Consider the following 19,964-nt stretch of genomic DNA (forward strand, 5'->3'; position numbering starts at 1 on the left):
CCATTCTGGAAGTTTAAGCAGAAAAGGAATATATTGAAGGATGTTAGGTGGCTTACAATATATGTGGGAGGACAGCTTTAGATGATGTTAAGCCAAGACAGCTCCTGTCTCATCTGGGTACAAATCCCACTATCTCTGCTTCTTGCTGTCAGCACACAACTCACACAAATGCTGACACGGGGACTGGGCTCTGGAAGCCGACCAGTCCTAAGTGCTGTATACCTTCTCCACCGTGCGCTGACCAGTCCTAAGTGCTGTATACCTTCTCCACCGTGCACTGACCGGTCCTAAGTGCTGTATACCTTCTCCACCGTGCGCTGACCGGTCCTAAGTGCTGTATACCTTCTCCACCGTGCTCACTAGGAGATCTCACAACCTGCTTAGTCAGGAGTTCTCTTCTGAATCGAAATGCTTGCCCTGGATTTTCTGTCCTAGGCTGCAGGTCTACATTCTAGGTGCCACCTATGCTGAAAACTAGAGTTGTGACTTCGTCTTGTATGTGAGACAGGGGTTCCCCAAACAGAGAAGGTGTGTTGTAAAGGTGATAGTTGCCACTATTTCAACATTCCTTTACTTCCAACACGCTTTTAACTTCACTGCTACTTCTCTGAGCAGTCTTTCTGTCTCTTTTCTTTACTTGCCCACTCCTTGAATATTGAAGTTCCCCAGGGTTCCATCTTAATTTTTCTTTCCTTATTCTCCACCCTCTCTCTCAGGTGTTGATGTCTAACACCATGTCTTTAATTACCTTCTCCGTTCTTAGGACTCTCAGATCTTGGTCTTTAGTCCTGTCCTCTCTCCTGATCTCTAGAGGAGATCCACATATCCGACTGCCTCTTGGACATTTTTACTTGCATGTGTCATATGCAACTCAAAATAAACATGTGTGAAGCCATACTCCTCTGTTACCCAGATGGATTCCTTCAGTTCCCCACAGGACAGGTCCACTCAGTTGCTGAAAAGGAAGATGTTATCCTTGAGACTTTCCTTCCCTCTTCTGTATCTGGTTAGTTCCAGAGTGCAGTCAGTTTTAGATCCCATGTATTTTTTTTAAATCTGCCACTATCTCTCCATATTCAACCAGAATAGACAGTTGCACTCACTTCATATGCCTGTAAGGTTATGCTCAAAATCCTTCAAGCTAGGCTTCAGCAGTATGTGAACTTCCAGATGTACAAATGGGGTTTACAAAAAGTGGAGGAACCAGAGATCAAATTGCCAACATTTGCTGGATTATGAAGAAAGCAGGGAATTCTAGAAAAGCATCTACTTTTGCTTCATTGACTACACTAAAGCCTTTGACTATGTGGATCATAACAAACTGGAAAATCCTTAAAGACACAGGAGTACCAGACCACCTTTCCTGTCTACTGAGACACCTGTATGCAGGTCAAGAAGAAAGAGAACCAAACATGAAACAACTGATGAGTTCAAAATCAGAAAAGGAGTACATCAAGGCTGTTTATTGTCACCCTGCTTATTTAACTTACATGCAGACTACATCATGTGAAATGCTGGGCTGGATGAAACACAAGCTGGAATCAAGATTCCAGGAGAAACATCAACAACCTCAGATATGCAGATGATACCACTCTAATGGCAGAAAGTGAAGTGGAACTAAAGAGCCTCTTGATGAAAGTGAAAGAGGAGAGTGAAAAAGTTGTCTTAAAACTTAACATACAGGAAGCTAAGATCATGGCATCTGGTCCCATCACTTCATGGCAAATAGATGGGGACAAAATGAAAACAGTGATAGGCTTTTTTCTTGGGCTTCAAAATCACTGCAGATGGTAACTGCAGCCATGAAATTAAAAGATGCTTGTTTCTTGGAAGAAAAGCTATGACAAACCTAGACATCATATTAAAAATCAGAAACATCACTTTTCTGACAAAGGTCTGTTGAGTCAAAGCTATAGTTTTTCCAGTAGTCATGTATGGATGTGAGAGTTGGACTATAAAGAAAGCTGAGTGCCAAAGAATTGAGACTTTTGAAATGTGGTGTTGGAGAAGACTCTTGAGAGTCCCTTGGACTGCAAGGTGATCAATCCTAAATGAGTTAAACCAGTCGATCCTCTTTCAAGAGTCTTCTCCAGCCTTGACTTCTCCAGTCACTCTCAGCCTTGTCTCAGATTTTCCTACTGCATGTCTTTATCTCTCTCCCTGTATCTGCCTCTCTCTGCTTCTGTCTCTTTGTCTCTGTCTGTCTCTCTATATATGTGTGTGTGTGTGTGTGTGAATGTTTAAATAGATTGTTGGTCAGTTGCAAAGTTGTGTCCAACTCTTTTGTGACTTCATAGACTGTAGCCCACCAGGCTACTTTCTTCATGGGATTTCACAAGCAAGAATACTGGAGTGGGTTGCCATTTCCTTCTGGGAATCTTCCTGACCCATGGACTGAACCTGTCTCTCCTGCTTGGCAGGCAAATTCTTTACCATTGAGTCACATGGGAAGCTATAGATACAAAGTCAGAAATCCCAAAGATTGGAGTAATATATTTTGTTAACTGTAGCAAAAAAAAAAAAAAAAAAAAAAAACTGATATAATGCTAGTGATGTTACTCTTCTTAAAGAATATACCATACAGTTTACAATGAATGAATTCTAAAAAATGAATGGAGGAAACATATGGCTACTATTTTGAGAGGTCAAAAAGTTATGTGTTTTAGTAACATAGGTATAGTTTTCAGTGCATAAAAGTTAATATTTGGTAAACAAACTCAGTAATGCTACTGACTTTAAAACATGATTGCTAGCAATTCCTTGAAATGTTAGTTTATTTGTAAATCACATTTTAATTTATTCTTTACTGATTTTTCACTAAGCTGCCTACTTTTACTTGCAAATTTTTTGTTTTTAAAAATATTCTTATCTTCCCAAATGTTACTTTCAAATGTCTTTCCAGAATTACATTTCTCAGAACTTAGGCTTTTTCTTGTTTTATGAATTAAATTATTGATCTCTTTGCCAACTTTACCAAGCTAATTTTTCACAGCTGGTGAGCCAAGACCTAATAATAACCCACACTGATCTGTTATTTTTCAATATAAGGAATTCTTGAGCTGTTGAGCTGTATGACTTCAAGATCTTATTGGCTATGCAAGGCATTAGGGTTTATTAACATACTGACATACTCCGCTTACAGGACAGTATTGAGAATACTATGGCTTTAGAAATACACCATGCTGTATATAAAAAATGGCACCAGTGACATGCAAGGCATAACATATGGGTAGCTGGATGGTGTGGCAGAAATACCTAAGTGAAAGGACGGCATACCTGAGTGCCCACTGCCTCCAAGGTTAATGTGGAGACTAGTGTATGGCCAAAAGGAAGATTAACTTGGGACCTGTGGTCTGAGAACAGTATTCTCATTTTGACTGTCACTCAGAAGCCATGTAAACTTGTACTAGAGGGATCTTTCAGAAACACAGATCTGATTAAATTAACCCTCTCCTAAAACCTTTCCCAATTCCTATAGGATGAAGTCTAAATTTTTTAATTTGGCTCATGAAAAGTTTATCATCTGACTGATCTCTGCCACCTCTTTAATGTGTCTCTGGCATCTCCATTTCTCCAATTGTAAGTGACTGGGATTAGGTTAGATGATTTCTAAAGTTTCCTTTCAGGTCTGAATATCTGTGATTCTGAATAATTACAAAGTCGGCCTTAGCTTTCAGATAGAATAAAAGGGAATTTATAAATTCCTGTTTGTAAAATAGCTCAACTTGAATTATCCTGGGGCAAGAGAAGTTGTTCAAGTATAAGAAACACAGTTTGCTTCTGCTTTTTAAGTTTGGTAGAGTACGATTGTATGTCCTCCAGAATTCTAGAGAATCAGATTTTTCAGTGCAAGCCTGCAGATCATGTTCTCTTTGTTAGAACTGTGAAGTGTGTGGGCTGGTAATGATTTGAAAATCCCTAGCCTTTGTCTTATAGATGATTAAATTAAGGTCCAGTGAAATGAAGTGCCTGTTTTTCTTATAATAGAGTCAAAGACTAGAATCCAGGCTTCTTTACCCCCACCGCAGTGTTTTTCCATGATACAAGAATATTTCACCACCATGGCTTATGTTCACTGTTCATACAAAAAGCCCACATCTAAGTAAATGCCTGTAGAGTGTCCTGAGAAGACAAAGGATTCGCATCTGCCAAATTGAGCTCCAGGTCAAGCCAGTGTAAACAAGGAAAGTTATCTTTTCTCCTTCCAGATGAAAAACCATGAAAGGATCCTTTGATTCATTCAACAGATATTTAGTGAGGGCCAGCCATTGTTCTAGAACAAACGCTCTATCCTCCTGAAATTCATCTTCCAATAAATATAAACTACAGACATATTAAGGCTTCCCTGGTGGCTCAGCTGGTAAAGAATCTGCCCGGGAGACCTCGGTTCAATCCCTGGGTTGGGAAGATTCCCTGGAGAAGGGAATGGCTACCCACTCGAGTATTTTGGCCTGGAGAATTCCATGGACTGTATAGTCCAAAGAGTCGGACATGACTGAGCTACTTTCACTTCACAGGTATATTAACAATAACTTGCTAGGGTACTTTTAGACCCTGACAAGTAATACGGTGCAACTGGGGCTGGGGAGGAGTTACTTTAGATTTAGTAACCAACTGAGACTACAACTTTTATTTATTCATGAACATTCTCCTCACCTTAATTATATCTTTCTTAATAATTCCACAATTGTACCTTACCAACTTTTGTGAGGTGTATTTTTCTCTGCTACTTCCCCACCTTCCTCCTTCCAAATGCTTTAATGTCTTCATATCACAGCAAAAAAGATGCCTTTCTTATATTTGTTGGGCATTTAAATCCATTTTTATTGTGTCTCCCATAAATGTATTTATGTCTTATCCCATAAATGTATTTCTTTTTTTTTCCTGCACAAACTCCATTCAAATGGAATCTTGTTTCTCAATATTTCATATTTTTGCTGCCTCTGCTGCCTACACCAGACTTGAATCTTTACAGTACTGTTTGAACACCTCTGTTTGACAGGAAACTCTAAATCAGTCACTTTAAACCTACTTCTTCAAAAGCCACCTCATGTCCTGACATACCACACAGATTCTTTGGTTGCCTGTCCTTAGTCAACAACCATCCTTTTTTTGTTTTCTTTTGGCACTTAGCATATAGGGCCTCACATTGTTATTCATGTAAATATTATATGTCCTGGCTTCTTAAAGATAATTTCATTATCAACTCCTCAAGTTGAGGTAGGGAATCAGTTCAGTTCAGTTCAGTTCAGTTGCTCAGTCGTTTCCGACTCTTTGCAACCCCATGAACTGCACCACACCAGGCCTCCCTGTCCATCACCAATTCCCAGAGTTTAAACAAACTCATGTCCATTGAGTAAGTGATGCCATCCAACCATCTCGTCCTCTATCATCCCCTTCTCCTCCTGCCCTCAATCTTTCCCAGCATCAGGGTCTTTTCCAAAGAGTCAGCTCTTTACATCAGGTGGCCAAAGTATTGGAGTTTCAGCTTCAACGTCAGTTCTTCCAGTGAACACCCAGGACTGAGATCCTTTAGGATAGACTGGTTGGATCTACTTGCAGTCTAAGGGACTCTCAAGAGTCTTCTACAACATAACAGTTCAAAAGCATCAATTCTTTGGTGCTCAGCTTTCATATAGTCCAGCTCTCACATCCATACATGACCACTGGAAAAACCATACCCTTGAATAGACAGACCACTGTTGGCAAAGTAATGTCTCTGCTCTTCAATATGCTGTCTAGGTTGATCATTACTTTCTTTCCAAGGAGTAAGCATCTTTTAATTTCATGGCTGCAGTCACTATCTGCAGTGATTTGGGAGACCAAAAAAATAAAGTCAGCCACTGTTTCCCCATCTATTTGCCATGAAGTGATAGGATCGGATGTTATGGTCTTAGTTTTCTGAATGTTGAGCTTTAAGCAAACTTTTTCACTCTCCTCTTTCACATTCAAAAAGAGGCTCTTTAGTTCTTCTTCACTTTCTGCCATAAGGGTGGTGTCATCTGCATATCTGAGGTTAATGGTATTTCTCCCGGCAATCTTGATTCCAGCTTGTGCTTTATCCAGCCCAGCATTTCTCATGATGTACCCTTCATATGAGTTAAATAAGCACGGTGACAGCCTTGATGTACTCCTTTTCCTATTCGGAACCAGTCTGTTGTTCCATGTCCAGTTCTAACTGTTGCTTCCTGACCTGCATATATAGGTTTCTCAAGAGGCAGGTCAGGTGGTCTGGTATTCTCATCTCTTTCAGAATTTTCCACAGTTTATGGTGATCCACACAGTCAAAGGCTTTGGCATAGTCAATAAAGCAGAAATCAATGTTTTTCTGGAACTCTCTTGCTTTTTCGATGATCCACCAGATGTTGGTAGTTTGATTCTCGCTCCTCTGCCTTTTCTAAAACCAGCTTGAACATCTGGAAATTCCTGGTTCACGTATTGCTGAACCCTGGTTTGGAGCATTCTGAGCATTACTTTACAAGCGTGTAACATGAGTGCAATTGTGCAGTAGTTTGAACATTCTTTGGCATTGCCTTTCTTTGGGATTGGAATGAAAACGGACCTTTCCCAGTCCTGTGGCCACTACTGAGTTTTCCAAATTTGCTGACATATTGAGTGAAGCACTTTCACAACATCATCTTGTAGGTTTTGAAATACCTCAACTGGAATTCTATCACCTCCACTAGCTTTGTTCTTAGTTATGCTTTCTAAGGCCCACTTGAATTCACATTCCAGGATGTCTGGCTCTAGGTGAGTGATCACACCATCGTGATTATCTGAGTCATGAAGATTTTTTTTTGTACAGTTCTTCTGTGTATTCTTGCCACCTCTTCTTAATATCTTCTGCTTCTGTCAGGTACATGCCATTTCTTTCCTTTATTGAGCCCATCTTTGCATGGAATATTCCCTTGGTATCTCTAATTTTCTTGAAGAGATCTCTAGTCTTTTCCATTCCAATGTTTTCCTCTATTTCTTTGCCTTGATCGCTGAGGGGGTAGGGAATAGTTATAAAATTATTTATATCACTAAATATAAATTCCTAAATGTGGTCTAAATTAATTGATTCTCAGAACATATAAACACTGTTTTAAAAATAGTTATTCCTTATTAAATGCACATTGTATATGTTTCTGATATGCATCACCTCATAACATTATAATTTAAGTGTTATTTCTCCAGTTAGAATTTGTCTTTTTGTCTCATGCAATAAATGGACCTCTCAGTGAAGAACAGAGAAGCCTGATGTGCTGTAGTCTATGGGGCCACAAAGAGTCACACACAACTTAGTGACTGAACAGAAACTTCACTCTCTCAGAGAAGAATATTTACAGTCCTTTGGTACAGCTGAGCCCATTAATAATCCCATATGAGTCCTATTATGATCCTAAAACTCTGGAAGCAAATGAATTTTCACATATTACCCCAGGGTGCTTGTGATTTGATTTTTTTAGGCTGTAATTGAACATGATCCTTTTCTTACGCATGCATGTGTGCTGAGTCACTTCAGTTGCGTCTGACTCTTTGAGACCCTGTCTGTAGCCCACCAGGTTCCTCTGTCCATGGAATTCTCCAGGCAAGAGTACCTGAGTGGGTTGTCATGCGCTCCTCCAGGGGATCTTCCTGACTCAGGAGAACCCACGTCTGAGGTCTCCTGCATTGGTAGGCTTGTTCTTTACCACTAGCACCACCTGGGAAGCCCTACTTGCCTTACAGACCAGTGCAAACATACAGAAGTAGCAGGGCTAGATAGTGCTCCATGTGTGCTTGAGATGAATGCATATTCTGATTTTTTTGTACTGTCCTGTAAACATGAATTAAGTCCAGTTAGTGTATTGCGTCATTTAGGACCTCTCTTACCTAAAGATTTTCTGTCTGGAAGTCCATTGATATCAGTGAGGCATTAAGTTCTCCTTCAATTGTATTCCTCTTAATTTCTCCCTTTACCTCTGTTTATGTATTTAGGTCCTCCTATATTGGGTGCCTGTATGTTAATGAATGTAATATCCTCTCCTTGTATTCATTCATTTATTATATAATGTCCTTCTTTACCTTTCTTTATGGACTTTTTTAAAAAGTCTATGTCCTCTGAGATGAGTATTGCTACCCCCTCTTTTTTGTCATTTCCATTTGTATGAAATATCTTTTGCCATCCCTTCACTTTCAACCTATGTGTCTTTTGCCCTAAAGTGAGTCTCTCATAGGCAGCATGTTGTAGATTCTTGTTTTTTAATCTAATCTGCCACTCTGTATCTTTTGTTAGGCACATTTCAGTTCAGTTCAGTAGCTCAGTCGTGTCCGACTCTTTGCGACCCCATGAATCGCAGCACGCCAGGCCTCCCTGTCCATCACCATCTCCTGGAGTTCACTCAGATTCACGTCCATCAAGTCCATAATGCCATCCAGCCATCTCATCCTCTGTCGTCCCCTTCTCCTCCTGCCCCCAATCCCTCCCAGCATCACAGTCTTTTCCAATGAGTCACCTCTTCGCATGAGGTGGCCAAAGTACTGGAGCTTCAGCTTTAGCATCATTCCTTCCAAAGAAATCCCAGGGTTGATCTCCTTTAGAATGGACTGATTGGGTCTCCTTGAAGTTCAAGGGACTCTCAAGAGTCTTCTCCAGCACCACAGTTCAAAAGCATCAATTCTTCGGCACTCAGCCTTCTTCACAGTCCAACTCTCACATCCATACTCTGACCACAGGAAAAAACATAGCCTTGACTAGACGGACGTTAGTCGGCAAAGTAATGTCTCTGTTTTTGAATATGCTGTCTAGGTTGGTCATAACTTTTCTTCCAAGGAGTAAGCGTCTTTTAATTTCATGGCTGCAGTCACCACCTGCAGTGATTTTGGAGCCCCTCAAAATAAAGTCGGACACTGTTTCTACTGTTTCCCCATCTATTTCCCATGAAGTGATGGGACCGGATGCCATGATCTTCGTTTTCTGAATGTTGAGCTTTAAGCCAACTTTTATGCTCTCTTCTTTCACTTTCATCAAGAGGCTTTTTAGCTCCTCTTCACTGTCTGCCGTAAGGGTGGTGTCATCTGCATATCTGAGGTTATTGATATTTCTCCCTGCAATCTTGATTCCAGCTTGTGCTTCTTCCAGTCCAGCATTTCTCATGATGTACTCTGCATATAAGTTAAATAAGCAGGGTGACAATATACAGCCTTGACATACTCCTTTTCCTATTTGGAACCAGTCTGTTTTTCCATGTCCAATTCTAACTGTTGCTTCCTGACCTCCATACAGATTTCTCAAGAGGCAGGTTAGGTGGTCTGGTATTCCCATCTCTTGAAGAATTTTCCACACTTTGTTGTGATCCACACAGTCAAAGGCTTTGGCGTAGTCAATAAAGCAGAAATAGATGTTTTTCTGGAACTCTCTTGCTTTTTCGATGATCCAGCGGATATTGGCAATTTGACTTCTGGTTCCTCTGCCTTTTCTAAAACCAGCTTGAACATCAGGGAGTTCACGGTTCACGTATTGCTGAAGCCTGGCTTGGAGAATTTTGAGCATTACTTTACTAGCATGTGAGATGAGTGCAATTGTGCGGTAGTTTGGGCATTCTTTGGCATTGCCTTTCTTTGGAATTGGAATGAAAACTGACCTTTTCCAGTTCTGTGGCCACTGCTGAGTTTTCCAAATTTGCTGGCATATTGAGTGCAGCACTTTCACAGCATCATCTTTCAGGATTTGAAATAGCTCAACTGGAATTTCATCACCTCCACTAGCTTTGTTCATAGTGATGCTTTCTAAGGCCCAGTTGACTTCACATTCCAAATGTCTGGGTCTAGATGAGTGATCACATCATCATGATTATCTGGGTCGTGAAAATCTTTTTTGTACAGTTCTTCCGTGTATTCTTGCCACCTCTTCTTAATATCTTCTGCTTCTGTTAGGTCTGTACCATTTCTGTACTTTATCAAGCCCATCTTTGCATGAAATGTTCCCTTGGTATCTCTAACTTTCTTGAAGAGATCTCTAGTCTTTCCCATTCTGTTGTTTTCCTCTATTTCTTTGCATTGATCGCTGAAGAAGGCTTCTTATCTCTCCTTGCTATTCTTTGGAACTCTGCATTCAGATACTTATATCTTTCCTTTTCTCCTTTGCTGTTTGCCTCTCTTCTTTTCACAGCTATTTGTAAGGCCTCCCCAGACAGCCATTTTGCTTTTTTGCATTTCTTTTCCCTGGGGATGGTCTTGATCCCTGTCTCCTGTACAGTGTCACGAACCTCAGTCCATAGTTCATCAGGCACTCTATCTATCAGAACTAGGCCCTTAAATCTATTTCTCACTTCCACTGTATAATCATAAGGGATTTGATTTAGGTCATACCTGAATGGTCTAGTGGTTTTGCCTATTTTCTTCAATTTGACTCTGAATTTGGTAATAAGGAGTTCATGATCTGAGCCACAGTCAGCTCCCGGTCTTGTTTTTGTGGACTGTATAGAGCTTCTCCATCTTTGGCTGCAAAGAATATAATCAATCTGATTTCGGTGTTGATCATCTTGATGTCCGTGTGTAGAGTCTTCTCTTGTGTTGTTGGAAGAGGGTGTTTGCTATGACTGGTGCATTTTCTTGAGAAAACTCTATTAGTCTTTGCCCTGCTTCATTCCGCATTCCAAGGCCAAATTTGCCTGTTACTCCAGGTGTTTCTTGACTTCCTACCTTTGCATTCCAGTCCCCTATAATGAAAAGGACATCTTTTTTGGGTGTTAGTTCTAAAAGGTCTTGTAGGTCTTCATAAAACCATTCAACTTCAGCTTCTTCAGCGTTACTGGTTGGGGCATAGACTTGGATAACTGTGATATTGAATGGTTTGCGTTGGAGACGAACAGAGATCATTCTGTCGTTTTTGAGATTGCATCCAAGTACTGCATTTCAGACTCTTTTGTTGACCATGATGGCTACTCCATTTCTTCTGAGGGATTCCTGTCCACAGTAGTAGATATAATGGTCATCTGAGTTAAATTCACCCATTCCAGTTCATTTTAGTTCACTGATTCCTAGAATGTCAACGTTCACCCTTGCCATCTCTTGTTTGACCACTTCCAATTTGCCTTGATTCATGGACCTGACATTTCAGGTTCCTATGCAATATTTCTCTTTACAGCATCAGATCTTGCTTCTGTCACCAGTCACATCCACAACTGGGTATTGTTTTTGCTTTGGCTCCATCCCTTCATTCTTTCTGGAGGTATTTCTCCAATGATCTCCAGTAGCATACTGGGCACCTAATGACCTGGGCAGTTCCTCTTTCAGTATCCTACCATTTTGCCTTTTCATACTGTTCATGGGGTTCTCAAGGCAAGAATACTGAAGTGGCTTGCCATTCCCTTCTCCAGTGGATCACATTCTGTCAGATCTCTCCACCATGACCCACCCGTCTTGGGTTGCCCTGCTGGCATGGCTTGGTTTCATTGAGTTAGACAAGGCTGTGGTCCTAGTGTGATTAGATTGACTAGTTTTCTGTGAGTATGGTTTCAGTGTGTCTGCCCTCTGACGCCCTCTTGCAACACCTACCATCTTACTTGGGTTTCTCTTACGTTGGGCGTAGGGTATTTCTTCATGGCTGCTCCAGCAAAGCACAGCCACTGCTCCTTACCTTGGACGAGGGGTATCTCCTTACCACCGCCATTCCTGACCTTCACCGTGGGATAGCTCCTCTAGGCCCTCCTGCACCTGCGCAGCCATCGCTCCTCGGGTTGGTCCTCCCGGCCGCCGGCCCTGGCCTCGGGCTCGGGGTGGCTCCTCAGGGTCACCGCCTCTGGCCTCAGATGCTGGGTAGCTCCTCCCGGCCGCCGCCCTGACCTCGGACGCGGGGTGTGTCCTCCCGGCTGCCACTGACCTCGGACGCGGGGTAGCTCCTCTCGGCCACCACCCCTGACCTTGGACCGCGGGGCGGCTCCTCCCGGCCGTTCCTGTGCCGTCGCAGCCTGATGCTCTGGTCTGCTGTCCCTGACTTCGGATGTGGGGTAGCTCTCGGCCACGCTTAGTGCGCCGGCCCGCCTCCGCCTGTGCTTAGTGCACATTTAGTCCATTGCTCTTTAAAGTAAAGTACTTATTTCCATCTTAAACGCTTTTTTCCAGGTCCATTTTGTAGTTCTTGTTCCTTTCTTTTTCTTTTTGTTGTTTGATGGCTTTCTTTTGTATTTTGCCTGAGTTCTTTACTGTTTGATTTTTGTCAATCTATTGTATGGTTTTGATTTTGGTTACCCTGGTTTTTAAGTGTGTTGATCCATGACTATATCTACTTGCTTTAGACGTAGTCGTGAAAGTTCAAACACATTCTAAAAGAACGAAGTTTTTTACTCCTCTCCGTCATTTTGTGATTTTGATGTCCTGTTTTACATCTTCATGTTTATCCTTTTACTGTTAATTGTAGTTATACTGCTTTTACAATTTTTTTTTTTTAACTTACACACTGGCTTAAGTGATCTTCAGTGTTTTACTGAAGATGATATTTATGTTTTCTTTAGATTTGGGAAGTTTTCAGCAATAATGTCTTCAAATATATTTTCACTCCATCTTTCTCTTTTATCCTTCTGGAACCCCTACTATGCATAGGTAGCCATGCTTTATATTATCCTATAGATCTCATGTATTTTTATATATTTATCTTTCCTGTTGTGAGTTTTGCTTTCCTATAGATTCTTCCCTCTTTTCTTTTTAAAGAAGAGCTTTCAATATTTATTTTGAGTAGGTATAGATAGCATTGCTGTGTTCTTTCCGTTTTTCTTGTCAGAGAAATCCTTTATCTCACCTTTTATTTGCAGTGATAATCTTGCTGGGTAGAGTATATTAGGTGGCAGGTTTTTTCAAGACTGAATATATCGGGACACTCCCTTCTGGCCTGCAAAGTTTTTGCAGAGAAATCAGCTGATATCCTTGTAAGGGTTCCATTGTAACTGATCCTTTTTCTCGTGCTGCCTTTAGAATCTCTCTTTATCTTTAGTTCATTCTGTTTTAATTACAGTATGTTTTGGTGTGAGTCTCTTTGGGACCCTCTGTGCTTCCTATTCCTTGGTATCTGTTTTCTTCTTTAGATTGGGGAAGTTTTCAGCTATGATTTCCTTAAATACATTTTCAAGCCCATTTTCTCTCTCTTCTCCTTCTGGAATCCCTGCTATACATAGGTTGTCATGCTTTATATTATCCCATAGATCTCCTACATTGGTCTTTTCTTTCTTTGTTTGTTTTTCCATTTGTATTATGTCTGCTGTTATGATTTGGTGTTTGAATTATTCTATCATCTAGATCACTTAATCTTTCTTCTGTGTCTTTCAATCTGCTATTCATTACTTCTAGATTGATCTTTAGCTTAGCAGTTGTCTAATTTTGATTGGTTCCTGTTTATAGTTTCTAGTTCCCTGTTACAGTTGTCTGCATTTCTATTGATCACCTTAATTCCTTTAGCATTTTTGTTGCCTCCTTTTTGAACTAAGGGTCTAGACTAAGAAGACTGGTGACGTTTGCTTTGTTCTTTGTTCTTTTGAAGATTTCTGTTGTTCTTTTAATTGGGAGGAGTTCCTCTGCTGTTTCATTTTGCTTAACAGTCTGTAACTCTATGAATTTAGGATAAACCATTATCCACTGTGATCCAGAAGGGTTGTTTTCATGTGGGATCATCCCTGTGTAAACTGCATTATTCCAATATTTTCGTTGGAAGGGCTGTTTTTGATGTGGATGTCAACCACATCCTTTCTCAGGTTATGTTGGCCATTATCCCTTTGATAGGGGTTACAACTGGTGTTGTAGTATCCAGAGACTGCACTGATGTTGGACAAGGCCTCTTTACTCTGTAGCTGTCACAGCCCTGTCAGGGGCAGGATCTGCTCCCCAGTTTTTGGAGTAAAAGCCCTGAGAGTCAGAGTCAATAAGTCTCTGTTGCCCTTAAATGTTTGCTCTGTCCCAAAGGATGTCACCAGTGAAGTAAGAGACTCAGTGAACCTATGTGCTGCCCGTGTAAGCATCCATGGTTTTGCCCAGAAGTAGCCCAAGGTTGCCTCCCTTTCTCCACTTTTTGCCCCAGACCTAGTTCTAGGCTGTGGTGTGGAGTGGGTTGGTGCTGGGGAATAGGATTCTCTGGCTGCAGGAATCAAGGTGGTTATGCTGCTTCCTGGAGTCTTGACTGCCTCTGTGTTGCGTGCCCCAGATCTGGCTGCAAACTGTGTGATGATATGGGTGGAACCAGAAGGCTCTATCTGGAAATGAGCTGCTATATCTCCTCCCCAGGGCTGTCCACTCAAGATATGCATTTATCTGGTGCCACCTGACAAAGTCCACTGCAACCAGACCTCTCCTCACCCTATGAGCCCTTATGATGGGCTTCAAGGCCAGACCTGCTCCCTTCATATGTGAGCCCACAGTGTGCCACAGCTGGACCCAACTCCACCTGTATGAGCACTGATAATGGCTCCAATGCCAGTCCCACACCTGCCATGTGCATGCTGTGCTGACAGTGGGCTTTAAGGTTCGACCTGAACCACTCCCCAGGCCCCCTGGGCTGTCTCTGTGCAGCTAAGCTGAGTTCCCTCCAAGTTAACACCTAGTCATGGAGTGCTAGCAGCCCTGCCTGGCACACATTTCAGGTGCTTGGGACTGTGGTGAGGGGGCAGCCATCTGTTCTGTCTCTCTCTTCCATGATTACTAGCAAGCCAGCATGCACACACTCCTCATGAGCAAAGTCCAGGCCCTTCTAGTGCCAGCTGACCTCTTAGCTGGAAAGGGGTCCTCCAGGACAAGGGGCTACATGTGGAGTTTCTCTCCTTTACAGATCCTTCTCAGAGATGCCAGTACTGTCCTAATGCCTTTTATTTTTCTTTTCTGTTCAACCTCATTATGTGGAGAGCTTTCCTGCAGCTTTGGTTGTGTAAGAGGTCTTCTCGAGTTTCTAGTTGACTCTCTGTGAAAATTCCTGTATGTGGCTGTATTTTTAATGTGTTTGTTGCAGGAGGTTAACCTCATGCCCTGCTACTTTGCCATCATGGTCCTTCTGAGTGATCCTTAACTCTGATTATGCATTAAACAAGGGGTTATCAAACTATGGCCTGTGGGCCAAATCTGATTCACCTTCCTATTTTATAAATAAAGCTTTATTGGAACATTGTCAGGCTCATTCATTTACATATTGTCTATGGTTGCCTTCATGCTGCAATAACAGAAGTTAAGTAGTTGCAACAGAGATCATATGGACCCCCAAAGCCTAAAATATTTACTATCTGGTTCTTTACTGAAAAATTCTGCTGAACCCTACATTAAATTCTTCAAAGAGAAGATTAAAAATAATATAATGTGTGTGTTCTATTACAGACAATTAAATAAGAATTTGGAGTGAGAATTAGGAAGTCAGCACAAAAACTAATGGTTTTTAAAAGCATCTCAGTTAAGTATGGGATTCCCTGGTGGCTCAGAGGGTAAAGCGTCTGCCTGCAATGTGGAAGACCCAGGTTCAATCCCTGGGTCGGGAAGATCCCCTGGAGAAGGAAATGGCAACCCACTCCAATATTCTTGCCTGGAGAATCCCAAAGACAGAGGAGCCTGGCAGGCTACAGTCCACGGGGTCGCAAAGAGTCAGACACAACTGAGCAACTTCACTTTCACTTAAGTATAATTTGTAGCCAGAGTTAAGAAACACAAATAGATGGTCCCTGCACTTCAGGAGTATATTTGACTTATTGGGAAAAAGAAGCCTACAAAAATTAATAAAGATAAAGTGGATATATCTTTAATGGAAACGTTTGCAAAGTTCCAAGGGAGTATTACATAGGGAACATTTTACTTCATTAGGGAAGTTTTCACAGAGAGATAGTTAAACAGATTCTTGAAGGGTGAATTGATTGGCAGACAAGACCCACTGAGGTGGTGATAGGGAGAGAAGGAGACGAGAGAATGACATAGGAAAAAGCACCTAAGTATGAAAGAGCATGGCCCCTTCGAGAAATGACCTGAAGCTCGGTGTGGCCAGGACACTGAGAATGAAGAAAGAGTGAGGTCATAGAATGTAAAGTCAGGAAAATAATGGCCAAACTGGGAAGGGCTTTGTATGCTGCTTGTAATTTACTGTGTTGACTTTCTTTTAGAAGTTGAATGGAAAATTGTGTCTCTCTAAACTTCAGTCTTTTCATCTGTAAAATAAGTAGTTAGCCCAGATGATTGCCAGTGGTCCTCTAGCTCTAAAATATAGCTGCCTGAGAGACTTGTCAGCTGCTTCTTTTGACACTCTCAGGAAGCAGAGTTGAGTTTATATGAATGGCATGACTTTTGTCATGTGGGGTCATCAAGTTCTCCCCTATAATTGATTCATTTCTTTTAATAGTACAGATGAGGTCAGTGTTACTTTGTGGCTTCACCACAAGGATTTGAGAAAGTAGACTTCTAGAGGAGAAGCACCTTGCCTGGTCAATGCATTAAGGCCCTTAATAAAGAGTGCTACATAATGATAAAATACCTGTAAAATGCTTTATGTTCCATGCAGAGAGAAACTATAAAATGGGGACAGTTTTATTGTTAAAATTCACATTCTTCCCAATTAGTACTTATTAGTGCTTATTATGGCTTTGCACTTGCAGGTTTCTTCACTCAAACTTGGAGTATGACAAGGTCCTACTGTATAGCACAGGAAACTCTGCTCAGTGTTATGTGGCAGCCTGGATTGAAGGGGGTTTGGTGGAGAATGTGTATATGAATGGCTGAGCCCCTCTGCTGTCCACCTGAAACTATCCAACATTGTGAATCAGCTGTACTCCAATATAAAATAAAATGTTTTAAAGAATCACTTCACGTGGTAGTGATGCCATAACAATTTATATAATTGCACAGAGTGGGGAGAGAGAAAACAGGTCAGGGACAGACCCCAGGAGACACCAGCATTCACCTGGCAAGCAGAAGAAGAGCTCCTTGGAGTCAGAGAAGGAATAATCAGAAGTATACATGAAATATGCAGTGAGATATGGCAGGATCCAAGGGACCAGAGTCCCTGGCAGGAGGTTATGACCAGCAAAGTATACCTGGTAAACCCACTTGTGAACTAGACTAAGACGTTTCTTTCATCTTAATACAGACTTAAGAAAGCTTGTGGTTGGAGCAGTTCAAAAGACCTAGGTTCACATGCTTTGATCTGCCAATTAATTATCTCTATGACTTAAGGAAAGTCCTTTAACCTTTCTGTGGAGGTAATAGTTAAGCTCATTCTATCTACGTCAACAGGTTATTTGAGTTCTCTGAGCAAATGCATGTGAAACCCAGCCTATTGTGAATTAAACAGCGTGTATGCATATAGTTATTTCTTATTTTTGACAGACAGATTAGTGATTGCTAATAAATGTTTGAAACTTAATGGTCTACGTGAAAGTGAGTGGAATTTGCTCAATGGTGTCCAACTCTTTGCAACCCCATGGGCTATATACTGTCCATGGGATTCTCCAGGCCAGAATACTGGAGTAGGTAGCTGTTCCCTTCTCCAGAGGATCTTCCCAACCCAGGAATAGAGTCCAGGTCTCCTGCATTGCAGGTGGATTCTTTACCAGTTGAGCCACATGAGAAAAGCATAAATATTCTGCTTTAATAAAGCTCTAAGTTGTAAAGAGTTTCTCAGATCAGTGAGGCATTTTTTCCCCCAAGAACTCATAAGTCCTCTCTCACACAAGCATGTGGGGCTTACCCCAGCATCCTAGCAGCAACAATGCTGAGCTGAGATTCAGGGTCTTGTCCCAGGCCTTGCCCACTATCTTGTGCCAATCTTTGTTGTCAGCGTGCCACACTCACTGTGATTCTTTGATCTACTTCCCTTCTAGAAGTGAGGTCTACTTCCCTTCTAGATGGGAGATCCTTGAAGACACATCATACCTTACCCATGCCCTTCTGTTTTCATCAGTAAACCCCAGAACAATGCTTGGAACAGGAAGGGAGAACATAAATATTCACTGAAAGAGGGAATAAATGAATAGTGGCCTCTAGCCGTAGCCTTAACCTCATTATAATTGAACAAAATTAGATTATTAGTTTGCACTAAATCCTTAGAGCATTAATATTTTCTTCAGACACATTAAGCAATACCAAGAAAACAATTCTTAGAATATAAATTACTATGAAAGTTCTTCAATATGTTTTCTTATTTTGCTGTTTTACAGCTTCTTTTTTATATCAGGCTCTACACTGTAATTTTATCTCTGTTCAACACTTACTGGGATAGCTATATTTCTAATAAACTACATGTTGTTGGTTTCATATCTTTAAGTGAAGATTTTCAAGTTCTGGTGTTTATTGAATATTTTATTTACCTCTTTCAGGGCCTCCCCAAGTGTACAGAATAGCCAATGAATCAAAAAATAATATATGGTATGCTCAGTGATTGAAGGCAGCCCAATCTCTACGTTCTGATTCATTTTATCATTCTATCTAAGGTAGATGAATGGGCTGGATATTTTGAAATATATTTTAGAATGATGCAAGTTGGAATAAAAAGATATATTTTAAACTCCAACAAGAGCTTTTAGGAAAAAATATTATAGTTTCTGTCATTTCAACATTAAAGGTTTCTATTAAAAGAGATACTTTGAATACATTTTAAAAATTATTCTCGATTAGTAACTTTCGCCCTCTCACCACCAAAGAAAATTGTAGAAAAACTGTAATATTTGCCATGGCTGACCTCTTGCCCTGCTTTTTCTTCACAGACGTTGATGAGTGTGCTGAAGGGCGCCATTACTGTCATGAGAACACGATGTGTGTCAACACCCCGGGTTCCTTCATGTGCATCTGCAAAACTGGATACATCAGAATTGATGATTATTCATGCACAGGTAAACAGTGGCTATTTGTGAAATAAACTACCTCTATGCCTTAAATTTACTTTTGAAAGTTTCTTTTAAATTCAAGTATTTGGAGAAGCATGCCGTAAATACCCGCTTACAACAAAACAAGTCATAAGTAAAAACATATCTTCTTGATTTGATAGTTAATTCTGAATCTGTTCTAAGGAAAGAACTATCTCCTTGCTCTGGATAAGAAATTCCTATTAGAAATGTAAAGATAAACTGAAGAATAAAATCAGTAATGCATAATTGTATACTCAAATAGTACTTATACTCAACACTAATTTGAGTTCTATGGCAAATCTGAGAAACAGCCCTTAAATAATATTTTCTCTACATGACAGTCAACTTTTGAATAGAGAAATGATGACATAAATAATGTGATGTTTTCAGAAAAAGATTCTTGGTGTGCTAGGAAAAGGGAAAAACTTCGTTCCTCTGGGAAGTGTGGTTGAATACCTGCCTCAGAGAAGTTTTGCTTATGTTTGTGTTATGAAATATTACTCCCATTAGTCCCATCCAGAGACCTGCTCAGGGGTATCTTGAGTGTTACTAGTGTCTAAAGTCGGTCCTGGAATACAATAATCTATTCCCGTTATAGTCTATAGAATATGGAAGAAAACTGTGCTAGCAGAGTAGCTTGCAGAATATGGGGATTAAAGAAATGTGGGTGTGAAATATGACATTCTTTTGGCTTTTTTAAATAGAAGCAGCATATATATATTTATATATGTGTGTGTGTATACATATATATACACACACACGTCATATTCTAGAAAAACGTAGAATCATAAAGCTGGAGAGCACTTAAAGTGTTACCTTGTCATTTTCACTCTACCTCCAACTTATAGTTTTTATCAGATGGATGTACAAACAATACTGAGAAGTTTCCAGGGAAGGACTCTATAACACTTCCTGGTAAAAATACAAAATCTATAATAAAAATGTTGCCTTTGTTAATGTGTATTCTTCCAAGTCTTCATTATTGTGATAATACTGCATACTCCAGATCTTTCTTGACTTAACAACGTGGTTATGTCTGCGTGAACCCACCATAAATTGAAAATGCATTAAGTTGATAATGTATTTAATGCGTCTAAGCCTTCAAACATCACAGCTTAGCCTAGCCTACCTTAAATGTGTTCAGGA

At 40.7% G+C, this 19,964-nt stretch overlaps 1 protein-coding gene across 1 annotated transcript in view; it reads left to right on the forward strand.

The window, feature by feature from the left end:
* Window positions 1-19,964, forward strand: part of NELL2 (neural EGFL like 2) — a 385,297-nt gene that overhangs the window by 200,352 nt on the left and 164,981 nt on the right. Inside the window, exon 13 of the mRNA XM_052639941.1 lies at window positions 18,678-18,803. Within this exon, the coding sequence (XP_052495901.1) occupies window positions 18,678-18,803 (126 nt within the window). The remainder of the gene's footprint in view (window positions 1-18,677; window positions 18,804-19,964) is intronic.

The sequence above is a fragment of the Budorcas taxicolor genome, chromosome 5 (genome assembly GCF_023091745.1).
Source record: "Budorcas taxicolor isolate Tak-1 chromosome 5, Takin1.1, whole genome shotgun sequence".
In the NCBI taxonomy this organism is placed as follows: domain Eukaryota; kingdom Metazoa; phylum Chordata; class Mammalia; order Artiodactyla; family Bovidae; genus Budorcas; species Budorcas taxicolor.